Source organism: Bufo bufo, chromosome 10 (genome assembly GCF_905171765.1).
Source record: "Bufo bufo chromosome 10, aBufBuf1.1, whole genome shotgun sequence".
NCBI lineage: Eukaryota > Metazoa > Chordata > Amphibia > Anura > Bufonidae > Bufo > Bufo bufo.
The window spans coordinates 105,724,177-105,746,079 of NC_053398.1; the positions used below are offsets into that span (position 1 = coordinate 105,724,177).

Here is a 21,903-nt window from a genome sequence, read left to right on the forward strand (position 1 = left end):
AAACAGCTGAGGAGGAGAAGGTACGGATCCCTGAGAGAGACAAAAAGGATAGCAAGGCAAACACAGAAAACAATAACTAAGAAACACCATAATCTTTAGATATAGAGCGCGCAGCCACCCGCTGCGACTTCCTGACCCCGGGTATAACGGAGTCAGACGTGGCTCTTGATACCCTCGTGACAGATGGGAGACTAGTCCCAGCGCAGCTGGGCCTGGTGAGGAAATTATTATTATTTTTTTTTTAAATCTCCATGCGTGAGAGACTCTAATGGCGGAGTCCTGTGTGTAAACCTAAAGCGGAGAAGCCATGCGTGAGAGACTAATGGCGGAGTCATATGTGTAAAACTAAAACGGAGAAGCTCTGCGTGAGGGACTCTAATGGCGGAGTCATATGTGTAAAACTAAAACGGAGAAGCCATGCGTGAGAGACTCAGATGGCGGAGTCATATGTGTAAGCTAAAACGGGGAAGCCATGCGTGAGACTCTAATGGCAGAGACATATGTGTGAACCTAAACGGAGAAGCCATGCGTGAGAGACTAATGGCGGAGTCATATGTGTAACCTAAAACGGAGAAGCCATGCGTGAGAGACTCTAATGGCGGAGTCATATGTGCCAACCTAAAACGGAGAAGCCAGGCGTGAGAGATTCTAATGACGGAGTCATATGTGCCAACCTAAAACGGAGAAGCCAGGCGTGAGAGACTAATGGCGGACTCGTATGTGTAAAACTCACACTGAGAAGCCATGCGTGAGAGACTCTAATGGCGGAGTCATATGTGTAACCTAAAACGGAGAAGCCATGCGTGAGAGACTCTAATGGCAGAGTCATATGTGTAACCTAAAACGGGGAAGCCATGCGTGAGAGACTCTAATGGCGGAGTCATATGTGTAAACCTAAAACGGAGAAGCCATGCGTGAGAGACTCAGATGGCGGAGTCATATGTGTAAACCTAAAACGGAGAAGCCATGCGTGAGAGACTCAGATGGCGGAGTCATACCTAAAACGGGGAAGCCATGCGTGAGACTCTAATGGCGGAGACATATGTGTGAACCTAAACGGAGAAGCCATGCGTGAGAGACTAATGGCGGAGTCATATGTGTAACCTAAAACGGAGAAGCCATGCGTGAGAGACTCTAATGGCAGATCCGTATGTGTAAAACTAACACGGAGAAGCCATGCGTGAGAGACTCAAAAATGTATATATTATTTTTATTTATTTTTTTTTTTTTTTTTTTATATATATATATATATATATATATATATATATACTTTTTTTTTTTTTTTTTTTTTTTTTTTCCACTATCAACCACTTAAGCAGCTCTCGTATGGGCACAGCTCTGAGTACGAGCATGAAGAGCATGGTATAACGCAGATCACCTGCACGGACTAACTAACATCCTGTGCCTAAATAACCCCCTTGGAACCTTATGTACGGCCGGCAGCAGGAAGCCAGCCACCGCCTATGATCTGCTCCCCCTGACCGAGCCTAGTACTCCTTCCCCTGATCCCTGCCTACCTAACGGCACGGCGGCCCGTGCCAGACTTTCTTGAAGATGAGGAGCCTTACCCCCCAGCCGCGTGGGGAAATGGCAGAATGCACCAGTGCGGGAGGGCCGACCCACCGCCGGCTGGACACTCGTACCGCGTGGGGAGCAGCGCCACTCCCTGGCAATGTGCACCGGATCAGAGGGAGCCCTTCCTTTACCGTGGGCCCCGGCCCCCGCTGGTTTGAACCGTGTGCCGCGTGAGGAGCCGCACAGCTCCCTGGCATTGTGCGCCGGTGCAGGAGTGCCCCCCCTCACCTAGGGGCTGGTTATTGTGACTGGAACCCGCTGGGAGACTGAAGCCCAACTGGACCTACCTGTGACCGTGAAGGCTGACCTCCCAGGCCGTGGCTGACCCACGTGCGTAGTCGTGACGCAACTACCCGTAGATGCCCACCCAGTGCCTGTAGTTAACGGGAGTGCGACCGAGTCTGTGGATGTGACCGACTAGCCCCTATAGTCGTGAGGGGACCCTACATCGAGAGTAGCGGTAACGGACCATCGCCTGTAGACGTGGTAGTATTACCTCATGAGTCTGTTGACATGAGACTAATGCCTGCAGTCGTGGCCGGTCTTAATAATGAGTCTGCAGTCGTAACGGATTTGTGCCTGCAGTCGTGGCAGGGCTTTAGAGCGGGTCTGTAGTCGTGACAGACTGATGCCTGCAGTCGTGGCAGGACTTTATAACGAGTCTGTAGTCGTGACAGACTGATGCCTGCAGTCGTGGCAGGGCTTTATAACGGGTCTGTAGTCGTGACAGACTGATGCCTGCAGTCGTGGCAGGACTTTATAACGAGTCTCTAGTCGTGACAGACTGATGCCTGCAGTCGTGGCAGGGCTTTATAAGGAGTCTGTAGTCGTGACAGACTGATGCCTGCAGTCGTGGCAGGGCTTTATAACGGGTCTGTAGTCGTGACAGACTGTTGCCTGCAGTCGTGGCAGGGCTTTAGAGCGGGTCTGTAGTCGTGACAGACTGATGCCTGCAGTCGTGCAGGGCTTTATAAGGAGTCTGTAGTCGTGACAGACCTGGCAAAGCAACATTCCTATCTATACCATTATTATAATTTTTTCATTTTTTTTTTTTTTTCCCCCACCAAAGGCCACGACTGTAGGCGCCACCCTGTAAGAGATGCGCCAGAGGCCTGTACATAATAGTCCACCATCCCCCGTCCCCCAAACCTATGCAGGAGAAAAGAGGGGGTTGGCCCCTGCATGCACCACCCCTGACTCACCTGGCGGCCATGACAGCCACGAACCCCACAGTATCGTAAGTTAGCCCACCACCTGTGAACCTGAATAACCAAGGACAGACGTGTGAGTGAGCGCACGCCAGCTGGGTGACACTTCACTCATGCCACCGCTCCCTAGCTAACCACCGGATTATTGTGACTGCGCCCGAACCAACCCCCTGACTGACCGTATAGGCTTACGGGCGGCCCGGCTGCGTGCGCAAAGTGACGTGGCCAGCCCCCCTCCTGAAGCCCTCTTTATATTTGATCCTTGAACATATTCCAAATTTTATTTAAATATTATTTTTTTTTTATACTCCTGCCTTTGTACCTAGCCACTGTGCCTGAGCAGAGGAGCCCTGCACCTGGACTGCAGTACCAGTATGGGCCTGTAGGTGTCGACCATCCCCCGCCCTCTCTCAAGCCAGGACCTGCTGGAGCGCAGCAAGCCAGTGATTCCCTTCTAGGTTAGAATTAACCATTGAAATCATAACTTGTTATACAGTGCACATGTCTGAGTATCTGCTTATCTCGTCTTGCCTGAGTTTGGCGCAGTAAAGAAGACAAGTTTATTCTGCAGCGGATTCCTAGACATGACTGAAAGTCACATAAGCATGTCCACCTTCACTGCCTCGCTAATTGTAATTACCAGGAGACCGTGCATCAGGATCGGCTGTGAGGGATTTGCGCTCCGCCATGTGGAACATTGCATCCCGTGCCCACCGCTATCGACTATTTGTACAGGGAAAGCCGCGGCGTATTAATCGCCTATAGGTTTCGGCTTCCGTCCCCTGATCCTGCAGCTGGACCTCCGCTTACTGATTGCAGCTAATGAATAGACCCCTGTGTGAGCGGACGGCGTTTTCCTCTACGGCGGAACGTTCTGATACGGGAGTGAGTGATATATAACGCTGCGTCGTGGAGCCGACGGCCGGCGTGACCGATGCTCAGGGTATGCGAGCGGACGTCGTGACCCGTCGCTGCTGAGCCACAGGTGAGGGGTGCCTGCCTGGGGGACGCTGCATGTGGGAGCGGGGGTGCTTAGCGCAGGGCCTGGAGCGGATCGGGGTGCCTGTCTCGGGGTGCCGGAAGCGATCGGGAGTGCGGGCAGTCTCCAGCGCAGCTGGGGACCGGCGGCACGCTTGGCAGCCCCACATGTTATACATAGCGAGACGGGTGTGCAAGCCACCCTGCCTACCTAATCACCGTAGCGACGAGCTCGATGCAGCCGATCCCCCGATCCTCCAGTGACGCATGCCCTTCTCTGGCACCAACCCACAAGCCGATTTGAAATCGTTCGAACCGACAAGTGGGGGGAGGAGGGCCAGGTTTAAATAGTGAACGCCCCGCCTCCCCTCACACAAATGCGGCACTCTTAATTGCCTACCACGTAATTACTGTATATGCCATACGGAAAAACGGAACAGAAACGGAAACACAACAGAAACAAAAAACGGAACAACGGATCCGTGAAAAACGGACCGCAAAACACTGAAAAAGCCATACGGTCGTGTGCAGGAGGCCTAATTGTTCTGCTAGATTTATTTCAAGCTGGCAACTTAGAGGCCGTGTCCTTTCTCAGAGGGCGTGTTCTTTCTGCTGCACTTGAAGAATAGAACTGAGCATGTGCTTCCATCTCAGCGAGCAGGACAGAGAAATTAGGAAAAGAGCAAACAGCAGGTGGCGCTATACATATAGATTTCATTAAATTAAATAACTAAGTAGCTATAATCAATTTTTAATGACATGCAATTACAAAAGTATTCAGATCCAGGCGCTGGTTTGAAAACGGTAGAATATTTTTTTGTGGTACAACCCCTTTAATAGGTTGGGCATTTTCGGATGCCGAAATATCATTGATTTTTATTTTTTATTGTTTATATGGAAAATGGGAAAAGGGGGTGTATTTTTAAATTATTTTTGTATTTTTATTATATTTAAATTTCTTTTTAACTTTTATTTTTAGCTCTCTTAGAGGACTTGAACATGTGATCAGAAGATCGCTTCTACCATAGACTGCAACAGCTTACCATTGCAGTATGTGGGAAAATCACTGCATTCATATTAGGCCCTGCCACAGGCTGAACTTAATAGACACTTAAAGGGTCACTAGGCTTTCACAAAACTTTTTAAAAGTCATAGCAGCATATCAAAGGTTTTGATCGGTGGGGGTCTGAGTGCTGAGTGGCACCTTAACTATGGCACCTGGGAGTCTTCACAAGGCCTAAGTGTCACGCTCGTGTGTGGGAGGAAAACGCCAAACCGAGCATAGGAGGGAAAGGGGATACCGGAATAAGGCCTGGAAACTAGGGAAGAAAGATGGACACCTCCTAGAGAAAACCCTAACTCCAGTCCTGACAGACTACCAGTATGAACAGGCCCCAAAGGTAGGCAAGTTCATACACCAGATACTGAGAATCCTATCTCACCCTATAGGACCCTGGAACTAATATCAGGACTGAGTCTACCTGTTCCTCCTAAGGGAAGGACGAACAGGAGTCTCCCTCAAGCCTAATGACAAACAACAGGGAAAGGCAACACACACATATACATAAACAAAATACAAAAGGGAAAGGAAACACTTATCTTCAGTGAAGCTTTGGTAGCACCAGAAACTCACAAGCTAACCAAACACAAGCTAACCACAAGTCCAACAGAAGCTATAAACCGCATACTATAGTGGGAGAAACAACAATAAATAGAGAAGGTAAAATGACCACAATAGCCACACCTGGGCGCAAAGAAGGTGTGGCAAGCACCAGAAACAACACATTCACGTCATTTGATCCAAAAGAAAAACACGTCAGATCAAACCACGTGTTGCCAGTCTCACAGATCTCCTGCCACCTGTCGCTGGAACATCCGTATGTCTCAGTACATCCGTGACACTCAGGCTGCTATAATAACTAAAGGGCTCCAGAGATCTTGTCGTGGGAGGGATGAGCAAGTAAATGACTGCTCAACTGCCATTGATACAATTGACCATGACATCTGAGGAGTTAAAAGTCTGTGATCGGAATTGTCTCCAATCGCGGTCTCTACTAGTAGGTGTCTGCTGTGTAAGACAGCAGGCACCCGGCGGCTATGACATGTGCCCAGCGCCTGAGCGGGCATCATCTTTCATAACTTAACATCTGACACGTACAGAAGATGTTGGGAAGAGGTTAAACATACTTGCAAACATAATTTTCTTGCAGGATTTTTATATCATTTTATTTTGGTCATAAACTGGGCGGGGGGAATTACAAAAAAAGAAAAAGTTGTTTCGGTCAGTATTATTTACCCCAACAATCAATCTTCCACCTCTCCCATACTTTGTAATGCAAAATATGATGTTACTATAGTGCTGAGAACAAAGGTGCCATTCAAGTTTTACATATGGAAAACGTAAAAAGTTCACGCTCCAGTGATATTATATCATGAAAGTAGGGCATTTAAGTAGAAGCAGCAATGGTGATTTCCTCATCTCCAACAAGTTATTGAAACAAAAGCCACCAACAGTGGTGGGTGTACCCCCACAAAAATGTCAGTGTCTCAATAACTTGTCATGTGGCCTTGAGCATCAATTACAGCTTAAAAACTACGTCTCATGCTGTTCTCAAGTCGACTTATTGTCTGCTGAGGCATGGCAACCCACTCTTCTTGAAGGGTGGCCCTCAGGTCATTGAGGTTCTGGGCTACAGAGTTATGAGCCTCTACACGTCGACTAAGGTGATCACATAGGTTTTCAATGGGATTCAGGTCTGGAGAAAGTGCAGGCCACTCCATTTGAGGTACCTTAGTCTCCAGCAGCCGTTTCCTAATGATGCGATCTCGATGAGCTGGCGCATTGTCGTCCATAATGATGAAATTAGGCCTGTGTTGTTCATGCAGAGGCACAATGACTGGATTAATGATGTTCTTCAAGTAGTATGGGCTTGTCACTGTACCATTCACAAAGTGTAGGGAAGTTCTGTATTGACTAGACATACCTGCCCACACTGTAACACCACGACCACCACCAAAGGCTCGTCTGGTGAAAGCAATGGCTGATGCATAGTGCTCTCCTTGATGTCTCCAACATCATTGGTGGCCATCATTTCTGCTCAGCATGAATTAACTTTCATCAGTGAACAGCACTGAGGCCCACTGGTCCCTGGTCCATGCACGCAGCAGACCACACTGATGTAAACGGTTTTAAATGGTCTGACAAGACACTTGGGTGCCTCTCACCTCCCTTAAATGTGCCTGTAGTTGTATGGCAAGGCATTGTCCACAATGAAGCGGTCACCAGTATGGGATTTGGCCAAAGGACGTCCACTTGTATTCCTTTCTGTGACTCTTCTAGTCTCTCTACTTCTCTGTTGCAAGCTGTTGATGACACTATCTGACGCTCTAAGCTCAGTGGCCGGTTTCGTCTGAGTACATCCTGCTTGAAGCCTCGCAATGGCGAGGTACTGTTGATCAATTGTTAGGTATTGTCTTGGTCTCATGATGTCAAAATGTGAATAGCATGATGAGGAGGACTGTTTAAATACCAATTCTAATTGAACCAGGAAATTTATTGGGCGATTCATCTGTTGTAAATTTTGGGTTAAGCTCTTTGTTAGAGAACAGCAAGTTGTGGAAAAAGTATTAAAACATTGAACAGTTGGACATGTGCATTCAAAAGTTTAGAGAAGGTCACATTAAAGGGGTATTCCCATCACAATGATCACTGTTAAATCTGTTAATGATTTGACAGTGACAGGGCTCCATATGGCGACCAAAATGGTCGCCAATGCGACTTAGAATTTACAATTTTGATTCGGTTTCGATTTGGCGACTAAAAATTTGATTTGGCTCCTAAATTTTTCAGTTCAGGAGCCAATGGCTACTAGGTATTTTTTTTAGTCTGGAGCACTGAGTGATCATTTTTGTAAATACATTTAAAGGGCTTCTGTCACCCCACTAAAGTGTTTTTTTTTTTTTTTGGGCTAGTTAAATTAGTTATATTGCGATATATGAAAATATAATGGTGTTACTTACTTTGATCCAGCAGTTTCTTCCAAAAACGAAGTTTTATAATATGTAAATTAGGTCTCTACCAGCAAGTAGGGCGGCTACTTGCTGGTAGCTGCTGCAGAAAACCGCCCCCTCGTCATGTTGATTGACAGGGCCAGCCGGGATCTCCTCCTCCGGCCAGCCCTGTCGGCATTTCAAAAATCGCGCGCCTGTGTTGATTCGGCGCAGGCGCTCTGAGATGAGGAAGCTCGCCTCCTCAGAACTCCCTCAGTGCGCCTGCGCCGATGACATCACCGAAATAGAAGACGTCATCGGCGCAGGCGCACTGAGGGAGTGCTGAGGAGACGAGCCTCCTCATCTCAGAGCGCCTGCGCCGAATGAACACAGGCGCGCGATTTTTGAAATGCCGACAGGGCTGGCCAGTGGAGGAGATCCCGGCTGGCCCTGTCAATCAACACGACGAGGGGGCGGTTTTCTGCAGCAGCTACCAGCAAGTAGCCGCCCTACTTGCTGGTAGAGACCTAATGTCACAGCCAGACAGTTGAGAAGCTCTGACAGGAGCCTTTCAGATCCTCATCCTTGAATTTCTTTGTTTTGGTTTAGTTTCTCATCTCGTTAGTCTATCTCAGCTGTCATGCTGTTGGACTGATTGCTGCCCTTTAAGTTCCTCCCCAGAATGCAGTAGTGTGCGGCTTATACAACTTCCTGGAGTGTGTGTGCATGCTGTTCCTTGTTCCCAGTCCACAGTCCCCAGTCGTCTGCAAGATAAGTTCTGTTTATGTATTTATGATTTTCTGTTTTCTGGATCCAGGTGACCCTGACTCCCTCCGTGTCTGTGTAGGGAGCCGGTGGTCGTGTCCCCTCACTATTGTAGGGTCTTCAGGTGTAAGATAGTCGAGGTTCGTGGATATGCGCCCATCCACCTTTGGGGTGGTCGCATAGGCTGAGCAATAAGGGAGAGTGGCAGGTCTCTTGCAGGGGTCTCCCCTTTTGTTCCTTAGTTGTGGATCCAGTGAGTCATTGTTTATATTATTGTCTTGTTTCCTGTACACCATCCGTGACACCTAATTTACATATTATAAAACTTCATTTTTGGAAGAAACTGCTGAATCAAAGTAAGTAAGACCATTATATTTTCATATATCGCAATATAACTAATTTAACTGGGGTGACAGAAGCCCTTTAATTACCCAATTCCCACCCTTTTTGAGAAAATAAGTCCCCTCTTACCTGATTGTTGTCTTTCGTCTCCAATGGTTACGGCCACCTCTTCTGTCGAATCCCGCCTGTCACGGCTGTATGTGAGCAACAATAGTAATACACAGTACAGAGCTACTGACTGGACCCAGAACTAGGGAGGATAACGGGTGACCCCTGTCCGACCCTCAACGCTCTCCGTATTCTGCTAAAGCACATGCCCGGATCCAAATGGCGGAAAGAGGCATGCCCACGTGCCTAAGACTAATGACCACTGTAACCCCTACAATAGTGGAAGGGGCACGGCCACCAGTGCCCTACTCAGTATATGGAGGGAACCGTGGCCACCTCAGATCCAGTCAGAAAATAAACAGGAACACAACAATGTCTGCAGACTTAGCTGACGGTGTTGCAGCCGCAGAGAAGACGGATCCAAGGACAGGCTGGCAATATCCGGAGTGCTAGCTGCAGCAGAACACAGGTCCAGTGAACTGATAGCTACAAGTGAAGAAACTAAAGCAAGAGCTACAACTGAAGTGAGAACTATAATCCACATCCTATCATAGGAGGAGGGGTGATATAAAGGGAGGGAAATCAGACACATGAAGAACAGCTGTGGTGAAAGAAACCAAAAGTAAACAGAGTAGTGAGAACTCCTCCCAGCTCTAGTAGTGACATCATCACAGGGGTGGAGAAACAGAGCTGTGAGAACGTCCCAAAGCTCTGGTAGTGACAGTACCCCCCCCTCTACGGGTGGACTCCGGACACCCAGGACCCACCTTCTCAGGATGAGCCCTATGAAATGCCCTGATGAGGCGAGTGGCTTTAATGTCCGACACCGGAACCCACATCCTCTCCTCAGGACCATAACCCTTCCAATGAACGAGGTACTGAAGAGAACCGCGGACAATGCGAGAGTCCACAATTCTGGAACCTCAAACTCCAGATTGCCATCAACCAAAATCGGAGGAGGAGGCAAAGAGGAGGGTACCGTGGGCTGGACATATGGTTTTAAGAGAGATCTGTGAAATACATTATGTATCTTCCAAACCCGTGGAAGATCAAGACGGAAGGCAACAGGATTGATGACTGACAAGATTTTATAAGGCCCAATAAACTTGGGACCCAATTTCCAGGAGGGAACCTTCAACTTAATGTTTCTAGTAGACAACCACACCAGATCACCCACATTCAGGTCCGGACCAGGCACACGTCTCTTATCAGCCACACGCCTATACCTCTCACTCATCTTTTTAAGGTTACTCTGAATCTTTTGCCAAATGGTAGACAAAGATGAGGAAAATCTCTCCTCCTCAGGTAAACCAGAAAGAGCCCCTCCCGAGAAAGTCCCAAACTGTGGATGGAACCCATATGCACCAAAGAATGGTGACTTATCAGAAGATTCCTGACGACGGTTGTTCAGAGCAAACTCAGCAAGAGGGAGAAATGAACACCAATCCTCCTGGTTCTCTGCCACAAAACAGCGCAAATATGTCTCCAGATTCTGATTGAGGCGCTCAGTCTGACCATTCGACTGCGGATGAAAAGCAGAAGAGAAGGACAGCCGAACCCCCAGGCGAGAACAGAAAGCCTTCCAGAACCTGGACACAAACTGCGTGCCTCTATCGGAAACAATATCAGAGGGAATGCCGTGCAATTTAACAATATGGTCGACAAAAGCTTGCGCCAACGTTTTAGCATTGGGTAAACCAGGGAAAGGTACGAAATGAGCCATCTTGCTAAAACGGTCCACCACCACCAGGATCACCGACTTCCCCGAGGAACGAGGAAGATCCGTGATAAAGTCCATGGACAGGTGTGTCCAAGGACGGGAAGGAATGGGTAACGGGAGAAGGGAACCTGAAGGCCGTGAACGAGGGACCTTAGCGCGAGCGCACGTCTCACAAGCAGCCACAAAACCCTCCACCGACTTACGAAGAGCCGGCCACCAAAATCTCCGAGCAATGAGATCTACCGTGGCTCTACTCCCGGGGTGACCAGCAAGAACCGTATCATGATGCTCCTTAAAGAGTTTGTGACGTAGCTCAGGAGGCACGAACAACTTCCCAGAAGGACAACGGGCAGGTGTCTCAGTCTGGGCAGCCTGAACCTCGGCCTCCAAATCGGAATATAGAGCAGAAACAACTACCCCCTCCGCCAAAATGGGACCCGGGTCCTCGGAGTTTCCTCCTCCCGGAAAACAGCGAGAGAGAGCATCAGCCTTCACATTTTTTATCCCAGGTCGGAATGTAACAACAAAATTGAATCTGGAGAAGAACAGAGACCATCTGGCCTGTCTCGGATTCATACGCCTGGCCGACTCCAAGTATGCCAGATTCTTATGGTCGGTAAAAACGGTGATAGGGTGCCTGGCCCCCTCCAACCAATGGCGCCATTCCTCGAAAGCCAACTTGATGGCCAACAACTCCCTATCTCCCACATCATAGTTTCTCTCTGCCGGGGAGAGTTTTTTAGAGAAAAAGGCACAGGGTCGCCACTTGGCAGGGGAAGAGCCCTGGGACAAAACCGCACCCACACCCACCTCGGAAGCATCCACCTCAACAATAAAAGGTAAGGAAACATCGGGATGCACCAAGACGGGAGCAGACGCAAAATTCTCTTTAATCTTAGAAAAGGCTGTAAGCGCCTCCTCCGACCAAGAGGAAAAATCCGCCCCCTTTTTTGTCATGTCAGTGAGGGGTTTGACAACAGAGGAATAATTCAAAATGAATTTTCTGTAATAGTTCGCAAAACCCAGAAAGCGCATCAATGCCTTCTGATTCTCAGGAAGCTCCCACTCAAGTACAGCACGGACCTTCTCCGGATCCATGCGAAAACCAGAAGCAGAGAGGAGAAAACCCAGAAATTGAATTTCCGATACCATAAAAAGACATTTCTCCAGCTTGGCGTACAATTTATTTTCCCGCAGAATCTGCAGAACCTGAAAAAGATGATCCTGATGGGTCTGAACATCAGGGGAAAAAATCAAAATATCATCAAGATACACCAATACAAATTTCCCCATTAATGATAGAAAATACTATTAACAAAATGCTGAAAGACGGCCGGAGCATTCATCAGGCCGAAAGGCATAACGAGATTCTCGAAATGCCCGTCAGGGGTATTAAAGGCCGTTTTCCATTCATCCCCCTCTCTGACCCTGACCAGGTTGTACGCGCCTCTCAAATCCAATTTGGAAAACACCTTGGCCCCAACAATTTGATTGAAGAGGTCCGGGATCAGAGGAAGGGGATAGGGATCGCGAATCGTGATACGGTTCAGCTCCCTAAAATCTAGGCAAGGTCTCAGAGAGCCATCTTTCTTTTTAACAAAAAAAAAACCCGCGGCCACAGGTGACTTTGAGGGACGAATATGCCCCTTTTCGAGACTCTCGGAGATGTAAGTTCGCATAGCGATTCTTTCGGGTTGTGAGAGATTGTAGAGGCGTGCTTTTGGCAGCTTGGCGCCAGGAATGAGGTTAATGGGACAGTCAAACTCCCGGTGAGGAGGTAGCTCCTGAACACCGCTCTCGGAAAACACGTCCGAGAAATCAGAGAGAAATGATGGCACCGTTTTAGTAGACACCTCTGCAAAAGTCGCTGTGAGACAATTCTCTCTACAAAAATCACTCCACTCATTTATTTGCCTTCCTTGCCAATCAATAGTGGGGTTATGTCTAGTGAGCCAGGGTAACCCCAAAACTAGAGGAGAGGGCAATCCGTTAAGGACAAAACAAGATATATCCTCCACATGAGTGTCACCTACAGCTAGCCGGATATTGTGAACAATGCCCTTCAGAGATCTCTGTGAGAGTGGAGCAGAGTCAATAGCAAAAACAGGTATATCTTTATCTAATGTGCAAACCTGAAAACCATGCATGGCTACAAATTGAGTGTCAATAAGATTGACGGCTGCTCCACTATCGACAAAAATCTCACAAGAAATGACTTTGCTCTTTAGCGCCACCCTGGCAGACAGGAGAAAACGGGAACTGCAGGTCAGAGGAAAAGCATCAAATCCTACATCAACTTTGCCCAAAGTAGCAGATGAAGCAGAACCTGATGATTTACCTTTTGAGATTTTTCTCTTATTATCGCTCTTAGTACGGTTCAAGAATCTCCTAGACGGACAAACATTTGCCAAATGACCTATGCCCCCACAACAAAAACAGACCATACTCTGAGGACTAAATCCTCTTTTATCAGGGGCAAGTCGAGCTAGCTGCATGGGCTCCTCCTCAGAGGGAAGCGAGACAGGATGAGGCCCCTGCACACTGAATGAGTCCGCACCACTGCCCCTAGACTGACAATGGCTGGACAGAGAGGTCTCGTTTCTTTCTCTTAGACGCCTGTCAAGGCGTACCGCCAATGACATGGCAGACTCTAAGGACGTTGGTCTCTCATGGAAAGCAAACGCATCTTTTAATCTCTCCGAGAGACCATGACAGAACTGACTCCGGAGTGCAGCATCATTCCAACCCGAATCAGCTGCCCATCTCCGAAATTCAGAACAATAAAGCTCCGCAGACCGTTTGTTCTGGCATAAAACACGTAGGTTAGATTCGGCCAGAGCAACACGATCCGGGTCATCATAAATCTGCCCCAGGACCACAAAAAATCCCTCCACGGATCGAAGGGAGGGATCCCCTGATGGCAGCGAAAAAGCCCAAGTCTGAGCATTACCCCTGAGCAGGGAAATGACAATCCTCACCCTCTGCTCCTGATTACCAGAAGAGTGAGGACACAAGCAAAAATGGAGTTTGCATGCCTCTCTGAAACGAACAAAATTCTCACTGCCCCCGGAGAACGTCTCCGGAAGTGAGACCTTTGGCTCGCAACAGACTCCATGAGCCGGAGCAGGGCCCAATGCTTGAAGCTGAGTCATAGATTGACGGAGATCCGCTACCTCCAAAGAAAGACCCTGCATGCGGTCAACCAGGTCAGAAAGCGGATCCATGTCAAAAAAGGACGGTTTTGGTGGATTATAATGTCACGGCTGTATGTGAGCAACAATAGTAATACACAGTACAGAGCTACTGACTGGACCCAGAACTAGGGAGGATAACGGGTGACCCCTGTCCGACCCTCAACGCTCTCCCTATTCTGCTAAAGCACATGCCCGGATCCAAATGGCGGAAAGAGGCATGCCCACGTGCCTAAGACTAATGACCACTGTAACCCCTACAATAGTGGAAGGGGCACGGCCACCAGTGCCCTACTCAGTATATGGAGGGAACCGTGGCCACCTCAGATCCAGTCAGAAAATAAACAGGAACACAACAATGTCTGCAGACTTAGCTGACGGTGTTGCAGCCGCAGAGAAGACGGATCCAAGGACAGGCTGGCAATATCCGGAGTGCTAGCTGCAGCAGAACACAGGTCCAGTGAACTGATAGCTACAAGTGAAGAAACTAAAGCAAGAGCTACAACTGAAGTGAGAACTATAATCCACATCCTATCATAGGAGGAGGGGTGATATAAAGGGAGGGAAATCAGACACATGAAGAACAGCTGTGGTGAAAGAAACCAAAAGTAAACAGAGTAGTGAGAACTCCTCCCAGCTCTAGTAGTGACATCATCACAGGGGTGGAGAAACAGAGCTGTGAGAACGTCCCAAAGCTCTGGTAGTGACACCGCCGGGCCGCGCTTGCGCAGAAGACTGAAGATTTTCTCCCGGCCGGGCTGTGCAATGTCCTGAATGCACGCGCCATGATGACTTCTTCCTGGCCAGTATAGTACAGAGCTGTGAACGTGCACGTTCAGGACATTGCGCGGCCTGGCCGGGAGAAAATCTTAAGTCTTCTGCGCAAGCGCGGCCCGGCCGGGAGAAGACGTCAATCAAGCCCAGCTGAATCCAGGAAGTGAACATCGCGCTCAACGAAGGTAAGTATGAAAAGTGAAGATGGGAATACCCCTTTAAATTCACCTGTAAAGGTTAGAGTGCATTTTGGGTCATCCTGAAAATCACTGCAAAGGGTGCACCACAATGATATGCAACTGACAACACTGCTTCCGGCTGTTTTCAATGAGAGGCAGCGACTGCACTCAGTGTGGCCTGGTTTATTGTCCATTCTTGGTGTGGTGTTCACGTGTAGCTTTTGGTGCAGTTTTTGAGGCAACGGCAGATCTCTCTTTGTATCCACTACTGTAATTGGCTAAAAATGCATTAAAAACTGCATCAAAACTACATGTGTGATTTCAGCCTCTCTCCAAAAAAGAGAGGGAGATACAGTTGCAAAAAAAAGTATGTGAACCCTTGGATTTAATAACTGGTTGAACCTCCTTTGGCAGCAATAACTTCAACCAAACGTTTCCTGTAGTTGCAGATCAGACGTGCACAACGGTCAGGAGTAATTCTTGACCATTCCTCTTTACAGAACTGTTTCAGTTCAGCAATATTCTTGGGATGTTTGGTGTGAATCGCTTTCTTGAGGTCATGCCACAGCATCTCAATCAGGTTGAGGTCAGGACTCTGACTGGGCCACTCCAGAAGGCGTATTTTCTTCTGTTTAAGCCATTCTGTTGTTGATTTACTTCTATGCTTTGTGTCGTTGTCCTGTTGCAACACCCATCTTCTGTTGAGCTTCAGCTGGTGGACAGATGGCCTTAAGTTCTCCTGCAAAATGTCTTGATAAACTTGGGAATTCATTTTTCCTTCGATGATAGCAATCCGTCCAGGCCCTGACGCAGCAAAGCAGCCCCAAACCATGATGCCTCCACCACCATACTTCACAGTTGTGATGAGGTTTTGATGTTGGTGTTCTGTGCCTCTTTTTCTCCACACATAGTGTTGTGTGTTTCTTCCAAACAACTCAACTTTGGTTTCATCTGTCCACAGAATATTTTGCCAGTACTGCTGTGGAACATCCAGGTGCTCTTGTGCAAACTGTAAACGTGCAGCAATGGTTTTTTTTTGGACAGCAGTGGCTTCCTCTGTAGTATCCTCCCATGAAATCCATTCTTGTTTAGTGTTTTACGTATCGTAGATTCGCTAAGGGTGCATTCACACGTCAGTATTTTTACCTTTCCAGATAAACGTTCCTGTTTTTTGCGGATCCGAAAATCTGGATGACATGAGGATGCTTTTATCATGTCATCCGATTTTTTGACGGATCCATTGACTAGAATGGGATGACGGAACGCAAAATCGGACAAATAGTAGGACAGGGTATATTTTTTTTCCAGGATCCGAATAACGGAACCCACGGAACGGAACGGAATCGGAGAGCACCATGAGTGCTCTCCGATTATTTGCGGATTCCATTGAAAATGAAAGGATCCGCATAACGTTCCGTTTTTAATCGGAATGGATGCGGAACACCAAAACGGACGTGTGAATGGATCCTAACAGGGATGTTAGCATATGTCTATTGTTGTGACTTAGATGAAGATCAGATCACATTTTATGACCAATTTGTGCAGAAATCCATATCATTCCAAAGGGTTAACATACTTTTTCTTGCAACTGTATATACTACTCACAAAATGTTAGGGATATTTGGCTTGTGGGTGAAATTTCAGGATGAATAACTGAAATAAAGTGGCCTGAATGGGAGGAAATGCCCAAAAACCCCAAACACTGTGCCGTGTTTATAACCGGGGGAGCAATTTCTCCGCATGTGATCCGTTGCTAACGGCAATGCTCATTCAGGCCACTTTATTTCAGTTATTTATCCTGAAATTTCACCCACAAGCCAAATATCCCTAACATTTTGTGAGTAGCATATATCTCCCTCTCTTTTTTGGAGAGAGGCTGAAATCACACATGTAGTTTTGATGCAGTTTTTTATGCATTTTTAGCCAATTCCAGCAGTGGATACAAAGACAGATCTGGCGTTGCCTCAAAAACTGCACCAGAAGTGAGCGCCTCTCAGTCCATACCGGGCCCACCTCTACCTCCTAGCTTGGGGAACGCTTTGATTGTGCTATATGCAAGTTTACCTATTCATATATTCATTCATTCATTCATTCTTTCATTTTTCAAAGATTGCAGTTTCCTGCGATTCCCACATTAAGAAGTGATCAAGGAGGAGAAATATCTGATGTATATTATGTTGTCCAACCTAAGAATTACACAGTAAGTATCTTAAAGGGGTTGTCTGGCTGAGATGCAAATCTCCCCTGTGTTAAAATAATAAAAGAACATATACTCACCACTTAATCCTCCCCTATTTCCAGCGCTGCTCCTCAGTCCGCACCTCTGACACCGGTGTTTACAGGCTGCAGTAGTGACATACCTGTAAGCGGCTGTATGCGGCTTGCTACCACTGCAGCCAGTCTTCCTGGGCCAAGGTCTGAGCCAGTTATTGGAAGCTAACATCAGTACAACTGTTTGTTCCCTTTAATTGCCCTGTGTAAGGCTACGACTACACGGCGACATGTGTTGAGTGACATTTTGTATAATATATGTCAATGGTGTTACAGTACGAAACATGACATGCTGCGACGCGACAGTTGCATAAAATCCAACTCTGCCGGATTTTGTGTCACATGTGATGCGCAACTTTTAGGGTAGGGCTTCATGTTGGCACTAGTCGCGGGCAGGATCACAGGGGCATCACCGTGTAGCGGTGATCCCATAGAAATGAATAGGGTCGAAGCGAGGGTCGCATTTGTGCCAGGACTGCAACCCCTGAATCGCAGCAGTGTTGAATTTTTTGCGATTCAGCAGTTGCAGTCACGGCACATGTGCAACTCGCACTGCAAACCCATTCATTTCTATGGGACCACCTCTATACCACGATGTCCCTGGGATCCTGGCGGTGACAGCTGTTGCGCTACCAGTGTTGCTGTGTAGCCTTACTATATTGACTTCAATGTAAGTCATATATATTTACTTCAGTGTCTTTTCACAGCCAAATCCCAGGGCTAAAATAGTTGTGACAACCAGTTACAGACAAGTCGCACAAGTTTTCTGCAACTTGCTGTCGCTGTGTAGTCCCAACCTTAAAGGGGTATTCCCATCACAGACAATGGGGGCATATCGCTTGGATATGTTCCCATTGTCTGATAGGTGCACCTATGCCAAGAACGGAGCGGGGAGAATGGTGGCTGGAGGACCCCGGGTTTTCCCATGGTCCGGCCACCGCTAAGCTCTTTCCACATACAAGTGAATGGGAGCGCACCTATCAAACAATGGAGGCATATCCTAGCGATATGCCCCCTGTTGTCTGTGATGGAAATAACCCTTTAAGCTATCTTGGATCATCTGACATATGGGCAAAGACTTTTTTGTGGGGTGATTGTAGCTTTCATGTAGCACATTGACCTCTGTAAACGGGGATGTGCTACCGACAATATGCAAAATGAATAGGGGACAAACAATCGTAATAGCAATTGTTCATCCTCCTTTCACTTCGCGTCCGGCCATGTGAAAGACGTCGATCAGCTATCAGCCAGTCATCGTTATTGACCCAGCATCAGCTCATGTAACAGGACCCTAAACTGAAGTCACTCCGCAGTAAATATCCATCATTCACTGTGACTTTCCAAAATCCTTATGTTATTGTTACTTATCTTTAGTAAGCGCACTGTCTGAGCATGTCTAAGTCCTCGTTTTAGCAATTGGCAGGGGTCTCAGCACTGGGGCCCCCACTGATCGAAGCCTTTAAAGGGCATCTATCAGCAGATCTGTACCTATGACACTGGCTGACCTGTTACATGTGCGCTTGGCAGCTGAAGACATCTGTGTTGGTCCCATGTTCATATGTGTCCGTATTGCTGAGAAAAATAAAGTTTTAATATATGCAAATGAGGCTCTAGGAGCAATGGGGGCGTTACTGTTACACCTAGAGGCTCAGATCTCTCTGTAACTTCTGCGCCCTCTCCACTTTAATTGACAAGGGCGTGACATGATGATGTTTACACTGCCCTGACCCTGTCAATCAAAGTGCAGAGGGAGCGGCAGTTGCAAAGAGAGCAGAGCCTCTAGGAGTAACGGCAACGCCCCCATTGCTCCTAGAGCTTTATTTGCATATATTAAAACATAATTTTTCTCAGCAATGCGGGCACATATGAACATGGGACCCACACAGATGTCTTCAGCTGCCAAGCGCACATGTAACAGGTCAGCCAGTGTCATAGGGAGAGATCTGCTGACAGATGCCCTTTATTTAATATGTCCCTATAACATACAGTATATGAACAAAATCATCCGGACGTGTACGCAGGAGAAAAGTTATTTAAAAGTACAGGTGCGCTTTAAAGCACTGCACATTTAGCATGATTTCAGGAGTAAATATTTTACTTTTTTTTTTAAGTAATACTCTTATAATGAAATTTTTGATTTGTTTTTAAATGGACTTTCTTATAGAGTCTTGTAAATTCAGCAATTGGTAATCTTTCTACCTGGCCGGCATATGGAGCAGGACAGACCATCACCCGAAAGCACAAACCATGTGCAGAATCAGATCTGCGTTGTACCAGGTTAGTAGAATAGCTCGTCCATATTATGCCCCCTCTGGTTGTTCTGATGGAGCATTAGGGCGGGTTTCCAGAGGATGCATACATTTGAAGGTAATGTTAACCTGCCAATTTGTACGCCCATTAGCGGCCGGACTCCAGCTACCTCGTGATAACCCAGCCTTAGGGTATTCCAGGGCTTAAAAGGGTTATCCCATCTTAGACAATGGAGGCACATCGCTAGGATATGCCCCCATTGTCTGATAGGTGCGGGTCCCTCCTCTGGGACCCGCACCTACAAGGAGAACAGAGCCGGGAGAGTTGTGTCTGGAGGACCCCAGGTTTTCCGGGGTCCGTCCACCACCAGGCGCAGCTCCCCGCCTCTCCCATTGAGGTGAATGGAAGCGCACCGCGCATGCGCGGCCACCGCTCCTATTCATTTCTATGGGGTCGACGGAAATAGCTGAGCCAGCGCTAAGCTATTTTCGGCGGCTCCGTAGAAATGAATGGAGGGCGGCTGCGCATGCGCAGTGCGCCCTCCTCAAGTTTCTCCGCTCTGTTCTCCTTGTAGGTACGGGTCCCAGAGGTGGGACCCGCACCTATCAGACAATGGGGGTATATCCTAGCGATATGCCCCCATTGTCTAAGATGGGAATACCCCTTTAAAGAAAAAACTCCCACAAAATGTTTTATTCTCTGACTGATCCTCAGCTGTGTCATGTGACCAACACCAACCGTTCGCCAACTGACACAGGACAGGAAGTCAGTTACTTCTCTATTGATTCCTATGAGACTGACATTGAGGCTCCAATAGGAATACATGGAGAAAGACGCCCAAGAGAGAGGCGAGTGTGTTCAGTGTAGGGCCCCCTCTGTATGAGTTTACCTTATGTGTCAGGTGGGCTCCTCATACAGCTTGATAAAATTGTGTACTAAGGACCTCACATTTATAAATGAGTTAATATAGCTGGAATGCTTATATTTAGTGTTGCGCGAACTTCTGTTTTAAGTTCGGCATCTAAAGTTCGGCTTCCGGTTAGCGGAGAATCCCGATATGGATTCCGAATTCCGTTGTGGTCCGTGGTAGCGGAATCAATAATGGCCGATTATTGATTCTGCTACCACGGACTACAACGGAATTCGGAATCCATATCGGGATTCTCCGCTAACCGGAAGCCGAACTTTAGACGCCGAACTTAAAACAGAAGTTCGCTCAACACTACTTATATTCAATGCTTGCTTATATCTTATCGCTCACAGTCATGCGGCTTCTTTTGTGTTTGCTTTTCATTGCAGTCACAGCAGATTTGCACCTGCCCATTTATTTCACTTTGTTAGGAGGTGCTGACTTAGTTTTTTCAGCCGCAGTCCGAGGCGCAGCCATCTGTACAGATGAATGGCTGTGTCTCTGTAAACAATGATTGAATGTTCTGTGGTCCTTGCTGCAGCTCCCAGGGGGTTGGACACCCACCAATTAAACATTGATGGCCTTTTCTAACGGGAGACATCAGTGTTTATATGGTCACTGTACTTTCAGACAGCTTTGCATAAATGAATACTACAGGCGAATATAAGAAACTTCGTAATATATCTTATCAGAGAAAAATGCTTATTCTAGAGTTCTAAACTTCTAATATATGCAAATGAGCCTCTAGGAGCAACAGGGGAGTTGCCGTTACACTTAGAGGCTCTGCTCTCTCTGCAACTGCTGCGCCCTCTGCACTTTGACAGGGCCAGGCATGATGACATTTTTACTGCCTGGTCCTTTCAATCAATCAGAGTGGAGAGGGTGTGCCAGTTGCAGAGAGAGCAGAGCCTCTAGGTGTAATGGCCACCCCCCCCCCGTTGCTCCTAGAAGCTCATTTGCATATATTAAAACATCATTATTCTCAGCAATGCGGACACATATGAACATGGGACCAACACAGATGCCTTCAGCTGCCAAGCGCACATGGAACAGGTGAACCGTACATAATTTGGATTATTCTTATGTCCCATTTAACAGGTCAGGAAAAGAAAACGCCAGCACTGTGTCCAAGCCACGATATCTGGAAAAACTTGAGTCCTATTTGAGAAGAGAACTACAATCTCTGGATTCAGCCAAAGTAATCTCTCAAGAACTAAGGTTACAGGTCAGTTACACATCAGGTTACAGAGTCAGTGCCTATGTCAGTGCAGTTGTCATTGACACTGCTGGTTAAACCCTTAGGGCTCATTTATATGGACTGATGCACATGTACCTTTCATTCTTGTGAGCTTCATTTACACGCAGAACCCATCCCCTGTGTATAGGGAAAGAATGATCGTTAGTGCGATCATTCATTCTCATACAGATTCATTGTTAGCAGCACATCCCTATTTACACAGAGCCATGTGCTGCTGACAAACAAGGGCAAGCGATCAGGTCACCCGACCCGAGGGTTTTGCCTGTTTGCCGGGTGCTCAGTGGCACATCCACATGGACCAGTTATCAGAAACTAACTTTTATAGGATAATTGTTCCATGCAAAAAGGCTTTTTGACTGTGATCTATGGTTTTTAGGCTAGGGC

The 21,903-nt window shown here is 47.4% G+C and overlaps 1 protein-coding gene across 1 annotated transcript in view; it reads left to right on the plus strand.

Moving 5' to 3' along the window:
- Positions 1–21,903, plus strand: part of TSNAXIP1 (translin associated factor X interacting protein 1) — a 69,976-nt gene that overhangs the window by 10,073 nt on the left and 38,000 nt on the right. The window contains exons 2-4 of the mRNA XM_040409122.1: positions 16,940–17,030; positions 19,266–19,378; positions 21,360–21,486. Of these exons, the coding sequence (XP_040265056.1) occupies positions 16,940–17,030; positions 19,266–19,378; positions 21,360–21,486 (331 nt within the window). The remainder of the gene's footprint in view (positions 1–16,939; positions 17,031–19,265; positions 19,379–21,359; positions 21,487–21,903) is intronic.